The sequence below is a fragment of the Cryphonectria parasitica genome (genome assembly GCF_011745365.1).
Source record: "Cryphonectria parasitica EP155 unplaced genomic scaffold M406scaffold_3, whole genome shotgun sequence".
NCBI lineage: Eukaryota > Fungi > Ascomycota > Sordariomycetes > Diaporthales > Cryphonectriaceae > Cryphonectria > Cryphonectria parasitica.
The window spans coordinates 2,458,652-2,471,226 of NW_024468911.1; the positions used below are offsets into that span (position 1 = coordinate 2,458,652).

Genomic DNA, 12,575 nt, shown 5'->3' on the forward strand with positions numbered 1-12,575 from the left:
CTGTCGACGGCGCCAATCGCCATATGAGAGAAAGCATTGACGACAAGCTGCTCTCCTCGAGTCGAGCTCCAGCTTCCCTCATATCCCAACATAGCCCTCCTCGGGAGATTCATGAGACATCCTATAAGTATCAGGAGCCGATGAACCTATATCAATCACGTTCTAATGACCCACGTCTCATCGCGTGCGACTGGGCCCAATGACCTTGGGGATGGCCCCGGAGGTGGTGGTGCTAGGGAGAGATGGCCACGCCCCTTTCTTCCTTGGCAAAGGATCCGTCTTCTGAACTCTGCACACTGGATATGACCAGGATGTGTGGCTACTGACCGGCCTGGCCTTGGCCACATCAACTTTCTGTGAGCTCCAGGCGTGGCGGTGTCTCGCCATTGCCATGAACCGGGCGGCTGCGGTGGGCTTCCCAACAAACACACACACACACAAGCTCTGGGCCCTCGGGACGGCCGGCGTGACTCCTTGCAGCATCTAGACCGCATCATCATGATATGCGACGAGGCAAGGTGGGTGATAGTGTCCCGGCCGGCCAGCTTTGGGGAAACAAAAAGCTGTGCTTGTGCTGGCGTCAGGTCCGGCATCGCCTCAAGACTGCTTGCTTACCCATATCTCCATGACAGGGTGCGTGGGTCCCACTTCAGCACACCATTCAACACGACCAGATGACAGGAATGGTTCCCGCTTGAGGACCCCTCCCTAAGTTTTACGTACCTGGACCGGGCCGCAAGGATCCAAGTCACGCCTTCAGCCGCCCCGGCATGTCATTTCAGTACCATAGTAGATCCCCACCCCGGGGTGACCTTTTGCTGGCTGCACTGTGATCTCGATATTACGATGGCCAATATGTACAGTAGTACAGACACTCGCACGGCCAACGGTCATTGGTGGCCCGAGAAGGCATGCTGCGCGCGTTCAGCCCTGGCCACCGTCTTCACAAAGCGCCGAGCCATGCTCTCTGCCATTCCGTTCCGAAAATTTTCCCCTGGGTTTATGGCATTGACATCACTCGACAATAATAACATCCTCAGGTACAGCCTTCTCTCAAGCTGCAGCACATGCTAGCGCTTCACTACATGCCCCTCGGGTGTACTTTGTCCTCGAAGCCCTCACACCATCCCGACACACTCTCAGTCACAATCCTAAACATCCACTTACACAAATTTGGCATCGCCTATATGACCTCCTTTCCTTCCCTTGGGATGATGCCCGCATATTTGTTCCTTTCCCTGGAGTAGATCATGAACACCGGATCAGCAAAGTCGTGGTCATTTCAGAAATCTCGACGACTAGCTAGGCTGTGTGCCCTGCAAAGACTCGAGGCGATCTGCAACGGCAGACGATACGTCCTATGTACCTGAACAACCTTAATCACAGTGTGGAGGCCTCGGCCAATACAGATTCTAGGTCCTCGTGCTGACCCTGTACCGTACAGTGTTTGTAGACCCTCACGAACCCGGTCATCCCTGAAGCCCACAGCTATTTCAAGTCTTTACCCCACGATGGAACAGACAAGGTCATGGGTATCGTCATAAGCCTGGAAGAATATCTCTTGTCACAACCTTTCCCGGCTCAACCTTCACTGTGGTATCCAAGTCACCCGGCGCCGTATCTCACGGCTGTGATGTCCGTTTGCTAGGACTGTACTGCCACCTTTGTTGACCACCACAGAGATTTCTTCTCGCCCACGCACTGATTCAATCAGCACATTCTTTTCTTTCATGTATCCCCCAGAGACAGATACGACAGTCTAGGATCTGCACAGATTAAGCTTGCGCGGTGTGATTCGTGTCGGGCTTGATAATACCGAAGCCATCTTTTCGGAATTTTGAACGTCGAGTTCTGCAGAGAACATCTCATCGACTTGGAGATCATTCAGGTGATTAGACCCAAAAACTCCTTCCGAGACCTCAGATAGCACTGTGGAGGTTGCAAGACCCTATCGTGTCTTCGAAACGCCTATATGCTCACTGAGCCTTGCGCACTGGCAGCGAATCGCAACACTACGGTAGGCACACATTCTTCAACATCCATTGGTTTTTGCTACAGCTTACGGAAACGACAAGTGCCATAGTATTCTATAGCCTGGGACTCTTCCGCTATCTGCCAGGGTGGAAGCCCTTGCTCCTTTCGGGCTTGAGACTACAGTTATCTTTGTCCAGGTATGAATCCCTTTTCGCAAAGCCAGTCTTCTGCAGCTTGGTAAAGATCGAGCCAAATGATGGCAGAACAGGAACGACCAGCTTTTTGACGACGTGCTATCACACCGGTTGGGGCTATACAGCTGACATTTGTAGCCGCTGGGTCATCCCGTTGGGCTCTTGGATGGTGTAGAGGACCCCGCCTGATCTCGAGTTCTTACTTCCTTGCAGCAGCCCTCCCGTACTGCGTAATCCTCCGGGGACAGAAGGTCGAACCGGAGAGTATCCCTATTTGGTACGCAAGCCCCGCAGACAGGCTGATATCAAGTCGAAGAAGGCCTGGACCCCTCACCACACTTTCTCCTTGACATAAGACAAGATCCTGAGCACACTTCGAAATGTCCCAAAATGCTTGACCAGCAGATCAAGAGCCTGAGCGCAACCACCCGGTGGTACCGTCGAGCTGTCGAGGATCCTGGCAAGCGCCATATCCAACAGGTTCTGCGAAGGTCACGACGCCGTCCATTCGAAGGGCATTGACGGCCACCTTCGGATCCGCAACCCCGACCTCTCCCCCCTCAGACTGACGCTTTTCTTTTCATGGAACCCACATCGTCACATGCACCTATCCTCAAAAGACGAACCTCTTCAGCCTGAATACGAGGCCAGCTGTGACTGCTCGTCCACCCGACTGGCAAACTTTACGAACAAATGTCACGATACCTATTCTAATTCATGTCCAGCTTTTAGGAGAAAAGCAGTCTTTCTTCTTCTACTTCTTCCCCATCTCGGACGACGCCAGCTATTTCTGAACAAAATCTATTCGGAACAAGAGCGATTCGGAAGCAACTTCGCCCAAGGATTTAGTCATGAGCGATTACTATAACTTTCCACCCTCCAGGCCAGGTTCTGGTAGCAATCCTGGACCATATCAACAGGCAACAATTCTCTCAGGATCTTCGTCCAGCACTCCCAATCTCGGTGAGAACATCAAATCAGATACCTCACAGAGTGCGCTGTACTATAGCGGATTGTCGGAACACCTTATCGACTATCAGACGCCCAAGAGCTCCAGCTCGCGACACAGGCGCAAGTCCGCGCCAACCCCAGATCACATCAAACACCGTCGAACGCGGAGTGGGTGCTTTACTTGTCGCAGCCGGCGGGTCAAGTGCGATGAGGCACGGCCTACATGTGAACGATGTCGGAAAGGAAAGAGGGATTGCGTCTATCCGGATCCGACGCCCCTCAGCAAGTCCGCTTCGTCACAAGACGCGAAGAATGTTGGGCCCAGTGAGGAGGAAGAAGATACAGACGATTCTGGCTTGACTCCTATACCCGACGAGGACTACGAAATACCCGTGAACACCTCCCAACAGCCTACTCAGCCCAAGAGGAGCCTTCGACGCATCAACACCAGTTCATCATTGAGCCTGAAGCAGCGGATGATCAACCGCACTCGACAGTCATCAGAGACACCTTCGCTAGACGATTTTCAGAGCCCGTCTCCGATTGTTTCTAACTGCACTTCAGTTACTTCCACCCCTACAAGCGCTTCGATACCTGACCTTTTATCGACGGCCGAGCCAGACTGGTCGCATCTCCCTATTGATCTTCGCGCGGCGCTCGACTATTTTAAAGCAAACATTACCCACTGGAGTTATGGCGTTCACAAAGACTTCAGTAACTTCTTCCAAACCACGTTCTTGAACCTGGCACTTCGACACGAGGCTTTGCTCAATGCAGTAGTTGGCTTCTCCGCATACCAACGAACAATCAGGGACCCAAACGGCAAAATCGAAGACTTCCTGAAGTATTATACTCATGCCGTGACGCTGCTGCTCGGGTTCTTGAAGAAGAGGGATGGCCAACATGACCTAGCAACCCTTTTGACGATTTTCCAATTGGCTACCATCGAGGTGTGTTGTTGTGTTCGAATACATTCTTCTCTTGTACTTGATGTTGTTAAATGAAAAGAATGAGCTAACCCAATGATATCACTAGGAGTATTTTGGCGACTGGGTCAATCTGATGGGCCATCAGAAAGCAGCCCTCGCCATATTTAAAAACTTATTCCAAGCTGATACAATCCCTCAGACACCTGTCGGCCGTATACTGTTAGTATGGTATCTGCGCTTCGACATCTTCGTGGCATCAATGGGCAGCATCGAACCAAGCCTCCCACGCCAATGGGAAGAGAATCTCAGTGCGCAATGTCAAGCACAACTCTCCATTGACCCCCAGAACTTAGAATGGCTCTGTGAAAACGCAGAGAGTCACCTACGGCTCTTGTCTATGGATATGTGTTGTATTACCTCGAGACGAAAGACGGGCGAGCTCACAGAGGAAGAGTTCGGCGTTGAGCACAGCAGGCTCTCTCTCCGACTGAAGTCATGGAGAGAGCACTTGGATCCTATGCTGACAGATCCTTCTCGGCGTTTCAAGCCACTCACGCAAAGTGACCAGACTCGGCTTTTTCACTACTTCCCAGATGGCGCGCCGCTATACGAAGGACCGCTAGCGCACACAACTGTCTTGCTCACCGAGTGGCACTCGATGATTCTGATGCACATGACACAGATCTCAAACGACCTCCTAGCAAACGCCTCAGCTATCCTTGGAGACATGGCACAACATGCAGAGGCTATCTGCCAGATCATCGAGGCGGCTGAGCAGTGGACAACCATCCCCAGTGGCCTGCTCACAATGCTTCACCCTTCCCTTGCCATCGCTGCGATGTACCTCATGAAGAGCCCCCGCCGTTATGCGTGGTTGAGGGAAAAGCTCTCTTATCTTGAGCACTGCGGGTAAGTACTGCTTGTAGCTTTATTTTCTGCGTCAAATTGTTTAGTACTGTTTCATAAACGTTTGTTGGACCGGGGAAGATGGATTATGGCCCAATCACGATGCAGCAGTTTTCGAGATTAAAGAACCGTGGGAATGATCATGTGTGCTAATTGCTATCCTGGCCTGCTATAGCTATATCTTCCCCGCACCATTCCGAGCCCGCATGACGCAGCTTTTCGAAGACGAGACGATCATGCGTTGGTGGCTTCCTAACGACCGGGGCTTCACCCCCATACTGCAAAGCGTCAGAGCATTTGCAGACGAGCGGAATAGAAGTGACGCATCAAGGCAACGAGAGCATCGGACAGCGATGGAAGAAGTCTTCGACGCGGTGGTGGATCTGCGATTACATGACACCACTGTGGATCGCAGCCGCGGGGAGTGAAGCACAGGTGCACAAGAGAAGAGAGAAAGAACGAGAGTGTTTCGTCAGGCCGCAGCATACGACCAAGAAATTTATGCACAGCATAAAGCTTCAATCACTTTAACGCAACCCTCACTTCACCCTCCTCCGCCTCATCCCCGAGCAGGTCCATCTCTCTCTGGATTCAGCTGAGCACACGGGGTGTGAGAGGTCATTGCAGACATGAAAATTGACACCCCGGCAACCTCCACACCCCGTGTATTCTACCTTTTTTCCCTTCTTCTTCTGCTTAGCGGTTTTCCCCGTGAATTCGACTATAATCATAATACCAGTTTTACCCTTACACGCGAGGGGGGCCTTTTTTGGGGGGGGGGAGGGGGAGGGGGGCAAGGTCTGACGCGTGCGCTACCTGGCGGAGTCGGTTCATCACGGCATAACATTCACTCCCAGAACCTTCCTCTTTACGATCTGGAGCTGCGAGTAGCTCTATAGATCTAGGCTGCCCAATACATGTGACGAACAGTTTGCCGAGCAATCTTTTGGCATATATGAGCAGCGAGAAGACTCACTGTACAAGACGAGCTACTGTGGAGGTAGGAGAGAGCCTGGCACGAAAGGAGAGGTGGCTGAGTGAGGCATGCAACGAGGGGGTTGGACCTGCGGAAATATTTGGACGTAGTAGAACGTCTGGCGTCTCTGGCCCTTTTGAAGGTGTGAGGCAAGCCTTGTATAAATTCAGGCTCACAATTTCAGCCTATGCTACCGGCCTTCAAACCAAATTGCTACATAGTATTTAGTCTTCGATAATGTATATCAAATCGCAACCGCAGGGACAATCCTGTCTAGCCATAACCGGGAAGCAGATCCACTGCCTATCACGTTTGCCACGGCCGTCCACCCATCTCCATAAAACGTCTCATATCAAACGAGACTGTAAGAAGGTAAGGGACGAGGGAGTCTTGAGGGACGAGGGAGTCTTGAGGGAAGAGTGACTATGAATTTCATGGCTCTTGTTTTCAGCCCTAGGTTAACGACCCCTTCATTATCAATGCTAGCTTCAGGCTTTTGGAGTATTTGTCCGCAGACCAGGGACCACTCTCCCTTTCTGGAGGAATGAACAGAGCTCATCAGACAAGACCCATCGGTAAGCCGGCAAAAGCACTTGTCCGAAGAGTCACCAAAATGGATAGAAGATGAGGTTGATGTGAAAAGAAGCAGGCAGTAGTGACCGGGGGCCCATGCTCTACAGCTAGGCGCACTAGCGGCACTAGCGGCACTAGCGGCAACTGCTTGGTGTGGCTGCCCAGAGGCTGAGACAGGCACTATCCCAGCAGGTAAGGCTGGCAGGCTGGACACCTCCTTCCAGCGATACGTTATCGGCGGCAGTTACCACCACAACAACGTTGCGAACTACTACTCAAGCAGCCCTTTTGGTTTTCTTGCTTCTGTCTCTCCCCTTCCTTCTTATTCAACCTTCAAGGTCGAGGACATCATCATCATCACCACCACCTGCAGAGCAGGCTTGGAGGCTGGTGCTAGCAGAAATCTAGCCCTTACGTTGCTTGCTGTTTTCCTCTCTTATGTCCACCTGGTTCTGTTTGGTGTGTACCACAGTAGCATACATTCATTCCCTTGGTGAATCCCGCCCCCCTGCCCCAATCAATCCAATAAGATGGCCACATAAAAAAGAAAGAAAAAAGAAAGAAAAACCAGGCCTGGACCTGCATGCATGAAGCACTAACTTTGCCAGAGTGCAGAAAGAGGACGGACTGGCCTGTAAATTTACCCAAGCAGCTCTGATCTGCAAAGGATTGCAACCTGACCACGACCTCCATCCAAATTATGGCGTCTGAACCTGAGCCTGATGAGCAGCCCACTACCACCACCACCACCACTGCTGCTGCTGCTCATGGGGTGGTGGAGCTGGCACAGGAGATCGATTTTGTCACGCTTGGAATGTTCATAATCGGTAGGTCTGATGTGTTTCATGTTTCCCCCCCTTCCTCCCTTCTCACCACCACACAAGGGAAGATCACACTTCGTTTCTTCGATATCATAATCTATCTGTTGTATCTCACATATTGACACGTTGGACTGTTATCACATGCTTGCCAAGTCTTCATGTCATTTACCCATTATCTCTAAACCTTGTTTATGTTGCTTGAGACTCAAGCATTATTTTCAGCATATACTCTTTGCCCCCCTTTTTACCAATGTTCTTCTTGTTGCCTTAAACCACTCATCTTCTCACTCCTCATGATCGAGAGGGTCTTGTTACATGCACTGTTGGGTTTGGCAGCCTTCTCCATCATTTATCTCCACCAGTCCAAGTTGTTGTCACTACTAGCTTGGCTTGCACATTCCTTCTTCCTCCGCAGGGACAGAAGACCTAGAGCAGCTGAGAACACCGGCCATGCTGATACTCTGACCCAAGATGACATTGAATACCGCCCACCTCGTCCCGCAGAAAGGGACGTTCTCGGAGGCGCAGGCTCATACGCCGCACTAGGTGCCCGCCTGTTCTCACCAGCCCCGACCGAATCCCAAACAGTCGGCTGGGTCGTCGACAAGGGCTCAGATTTTCCGCCCTCCGTCTCCACCCTCATCGACTCCTGGACGACCTCAGCACTGGTCCGACACGACCTGGACCGCCTCACCACTAGGGGCTGGAATGGCTATGTGGACGACAAAGAGACCCGCGCCTTCAAGTACACCACACCCAAGAAGCGCCTCGTTGCGTCCGACCTCTCCGGTACCCCGCTCCTGCAGGCCAAGGCCTTCCACATCATCTGCAGCCCCTCGCGGTGCCGTGAGCTCGTCACGGAGCTTCTCACCCTGCGCAAGGAACAGGCACCACCCGAAGAACCCGAGAGCCCAGAGGGTGAGGCCGAAGGCGGCGGCGGCGGTGGGTACACGCGCCCCACCATCATCTGGGAGCCTGTGCCCGATCTGTGCACGCCCGAGGAGCTGCTGAACCTGACCAACTGCCTCCCACTTGTCGACGTGTGCAGCCCCAATCACTCCGAGCTCGCTTCCTTCATGGGCGATACAGCCGTCGATCCGGACACAGGCGAAATCAGCACCGCCGCCGTCGAGAGGGCCTGTGAGCAGCTCCTTGGGAGTATGCCGCTGTCCAGCTTTACCCTTGTCATCCGCGCCGGCGAGAAGGGCTGCTACCTCGCCAAGAACGGCGGCCGGCGCAAGACCCCAGCCAAGGAGGGGAAAGGTGGTGCTGGCAACGGCCGGCGGAGGCGGCGGAAGGAGATTGGACATCACGGTGGATTACAGCCCGACACCGACATGATGAGCCTGTTTGCAGGCTTGCTGCAGCAGTCCCCTTCTGGCCCTGGTGATGGCGAGGGCGAGGGCGAGGGCGGCGGCGGCGAGACGTACAGCTTCATACACGAGGAAGACAACGAGGTCGAAATCGACCCGGGCCTGGACCGGTGGATTCCGGCATACTGGACCAAGGAGCTCGCCGAGAAGGTCGTCGATCCTACGGGGGGAGGGAACACGTTCCTCGGAGGGTTAGCCGTCGCGCTCGCCAGAGGGAAAAGTCTCGAGGAGGCTGCGTGCTGGGGCACCGTCGCGGCAAGTTTCGCCATTGAACAGGTTGGTGTGCCTTCGCTGGGCAAGACCGAAGAGGGCGAGGAGACGTGGAATGACGTCCAGGTAGAGGCCAGGTTGAGAGAGCTTCATGAGAGGATTGGATGGACTGAGGACTAAGATGAAGCAGATGTTGTTCACTTTGAGATGCATTATGACATGGGAAACATTTTGCGATACAAACAAAAAATCGTTAGCCTGGGTTGAAGAGCATAATGATTTGAAGGCATAGACCGGCTTGGTCTTCTCTCGGTGTGGATAGAAACCCGCTTTGGAACCAGAGGGGTTAAAAAGCATTGTTACGAGGACTCGTCACGATAGAATGCATTTGCTATTTCACGATGAGCATTTTGTAAGGTGAATAGCCGATTGGGCTCTGAGTTCAATCGTTACATAAAGACAACAAGTCGTGTCGATTCCCGCCCGAACGCCAGTAATATCAGACAGTGTTCATCGAACAGCCAGCCCTTTCAGTCTTGGACCGATTAGAGTCAAACAAGAGAAAAAAGACAGAGGAACAAGAAAAACCCATCTTTCTGATAAGAGATCAGATCTTGTAGACAAGGTTGCCATCAGCATACCTAAAGCAAATCGTCAGCTACTAGTCTCTTTCCCTTTATCCCGCATATCAGAAGGGATGGTGGGCACGGTACTCACATAATTTCATTAAGTTGATCCATCTTCTTCAACGCCTTCAGCGCCTCTTCTCTGCCAAAAGCACCACCGCTTCTCGAACCCAGCCGTCCGTTGACGCGCTCGATCAGCTGGTCCACCTCGGCAGCATCCTCCTCGAACAAGTTGGTGTTCATCAGCGGGCCCAGAGCAGACCTGAACGCCGCCAGCCTCTGGTCGCTAATCGGGTTTTCCAGACTGAGGCCAGCCGCGCTGCTGGCCAGCTGTGAGTCTTGCTGCGACTCGCCCGCGCTCTGCGACTCGAGTTGCGACGCGGGCAGAGACGAGGCGAACGACTCTTGCGTCTGGCCATGTCCTGATGACCCTCCTGTGCGGTTGGACCGACGAGGTGCCAAGTTGTCAATGTCGGCCGGCGCATCCTCGTCCTCATCCTCTTCCTCCTCCTCGTCGTCGGAGTGACGCGTACCGTTGGCCCCGTTCCCAGCACCACTGGTGCCATTAACGCCACTCCGCCGTCCGTTGCTCCGGTTGGCACGTGCCGACGCTCTCGCCGACCGGCTGTTTCTCGCCGCAGACGCACGGTAGGCAGCCTCGCCACCATCTTCATCACTGGAGTCATCGCTGTCCTCATCTGAGCTCAGTGTAGGTTGCGCGGTCGTGCGCCGCCTCTTCTTGCGAGACTCATCTTCAACAACCTCCTTGAAGAGGGCGAAGCGCAGGATGGACTCGGCTGCCAGGGCATCACGCTCATCGATGCGGTTCGACAGGCGGGACTTGGCATGCGCAGTGGCCAGACGAATGAGCGTCTCAAGAGTACGCACCGTCATGGGTGACGTTCTGCGCTGGTTGCCCTCCAGGTCATCGTTGCGCAGGCCAACATAGATATCTGCTATCCGGTCTGCAGCATCCTGCGTCAGGACAGGCTTGATACGGTTCTTGGCATACTGGATGTACTTCTTCATGAAGGGAATACTGAGGACCTTGGGCGTGCTGGAGGAGCCACTTCGCCGCGTCACGCCGGCGTGGAGCATGGCGTCGTACTTCTCGAACATCTCGGTGGGCTTCTCGGCCTCGCTGCGTGTTTGGCCGCCGACGCTGAGAGATTGCTGGGTATTTTCGCGCACTGGCGCGCCCTCCTCGGTCCCTGGTCGGCGGTACCTGTGCATGCGCAGGACGTGTTCTGAAACCTGTCGGTCACGGGTGTCCTCGATGTCGTCAGTGACGACAAAGAGAAGATCGAAACGCGAGAGCAGGGAGTCCGGCAGAGCGATGTTCTTGTGGGGGTCCTTGTGCGGGTCGTACTGGCCAAAAATGGGGTTGGCGGCTGCCACAACGCTGCAACGGGCGTTGAGCGAGGTGTGGATGCCTGCTTTGGCAATGGTGACGGTCTGCTGCTCCATGACTTCGTGGATGGCCACACGGTCAATGTCGGACATCTTGTCGAATTCGTCGATACAAACCACACCACGGTCAGCCATGACCATGGCACCTGCCTCCAGGCGCCTCTCGCCCGTCTCTTTGTCAGAGGTGACAGCAGCCGTCAGACCGACACCGGAAGAGCCACGACCAGTTGTAGCAATAGCCAGAGGAGCGGTATTGAGGACGAACCGCAGGAGCTGCGACTTGGCAGTCGAGGGATCACCAACCATGAGGATGTTGATGTCACCACGCAAGTGCGTGCCATTCTCCAAATTCTTCTCCATGCCTCCAAGAAGCATCAGCAGGATGGCCTTCTTGATATAGTCATGACCGTATATACTAGGAGCTAGAGACTGCGAGAGCAGCTCAAACAGGTTCCTCTTCTTGGCAACTTTGTTGATATTCCGCAGATCCGTGTCGGTAATTGTGGCAGTGGCCACGCCACCGCCCGACTTGGAGGAGAGGAGGACCACGTTGTTGGCGAGGATGACTGTCTTGAACAGTGCACTGTTGTGGTTGGTATTCCTGTTTCCCAGAGTCCTATAGATGCCCACCATCTGTATGCGGTCACCAGGCTTGACTTTGTCCACCAGATCATCGTCGAGGATGACGTCGACACCTCGCGGCAGCTGTCCTGCCGGCGCCCGCTCAGGCATCTCCTGTATTGAGATGGTCTGGTGGTCTCTGTACGTGCACCACCCGTACTCGGTCACAAGCGAGTTCCCCTTGTCGTCCTCCTGCGGGTACACGCTATTCGTCGTCTGTCCATTCGTCATGGTCTGGTCCCGATACTCCCGGAAGTGGAACTTGTTTTCGGCTTCATTGTAATGCACGCTCTTGATGATCTTGGGTCTGATGAGCGAGCACCGTGTGACGATACCCTCGACGGAAACCATATGATTCAGGTTCTGCGCCGACAGCGTGCGGGGGTTGCACGCATGCAGACCAAAGCTGCCCGCCCATGCGCAGTAGTACATGACCTCATCGTCTGTCTGGTCGGGCCGCACCTGGTTTGGTGGGAGTGCGCGGACGACCTCCTTTAGGGCCTGGTTGAAGGCGAGCGTGTAGTCGAAGGGCGTGAGGAGGAGTCCCTCCGCCATCTCGGGATCGTGGTCGCGCACATGGTCGAGGTTGACTACGAGGCGCCGATTGTTCCTCTGGAGCATAAGAATGATGTCGGACCTGTAGCTGCGGACACTCTGGTCATCTGTTGCACGCCGTGTCAGTCTTGTCCTGTCTTTGGCGAGCAGGCGGTGGCAGGCTCGCAGGGAAGATCTTCACGAACGGGGGTCAAGGAATTCCTGGGCCTTGCGCACACGCTCGCGCGTGGCTTCGTCGCGCAGCATTAAAGTATCCATGATACCGTCTATGAGGTTGGTACCCAGATACAGTTGGATTTTCTGTCAAAAAATGGCAGACAAGGATACGAGAAGGCGAATTGAGGTGTGTTTCCAGAAGGGTGGGGAAAAAAGGCTGCAGCAGAGTTGACATGAGGTAAAGTCAACGCGAGAAAGCTTCCAAGACACGCGTAAATTGGAAGTGGGAGATTCGACGCG

General features: G+C 53.9%; 3 protein-coding genes across 3 annotated transcripts; 2 read left to right on the top strand and 1 right to left on the bottom strand.

Moving 5' to 3' along the window:
* Positions 1–3,019: 3,019 nt before the first annotated feature.
* On the top strand, positions 3,020–5,382 carry M406DRAFT_252114 (uncharacterized protein; the record flags this gene model as incomplete). Its single annotated transcript, XM_040916815.1, has 3 exons — positions 3,020–4,069; positions 4,155–4,957; positions 5,130–5,382. The coding sequence occupies 3 exons, from the start codon at positions 3,020–3,022 to the stop codon at positions 5,380–5,382; spliced, it is 2,106 nt and encodes a 701-aa protein (XP_040778328.1).
* A 1,821-nt stretch (positions 5,383–7,203) lies between these two features.
* On the top strand, positions 7,204–9,087 carry M406DRAFT_39374 (uncharacterized protein; the record flags this gene model as incomplete). Its single annotated transcript, XM_040924101.1, has 2 exons — positions 7,204–7,330; positions 7,796–9,087. 2 exons carry the CDS (start codon positions 7,204–7,206, stop codon positions 9,085–9,087), a joined length of 1,419 nt encoding a protein of 472 aa, XP_040778329.1.
* A 533-nt stretch (positions 9,088–9,620) lies between these two features.
* Positions 9,621–12,377, bottom strand: M406DRAFT_251727 (putative subunit of pre-replication complex; the record flags this gene model as incomplete). Its single annotated transcript, XM_040916781.1, has 3 exons — positions 9,621–9,937; positions 10,088–12,226; positions 12,305–12,377. The coding sequence occupies 3 exons, from the start codon at positions 12,375–12,377 to the stop codon at positions 9,621–9,623; spliced, it is 2,529 nt and encodes an 842-aa protein (XP_040778330.1).
* Positions 12,378–12,575: the final 198 nt, after the last annotated feature.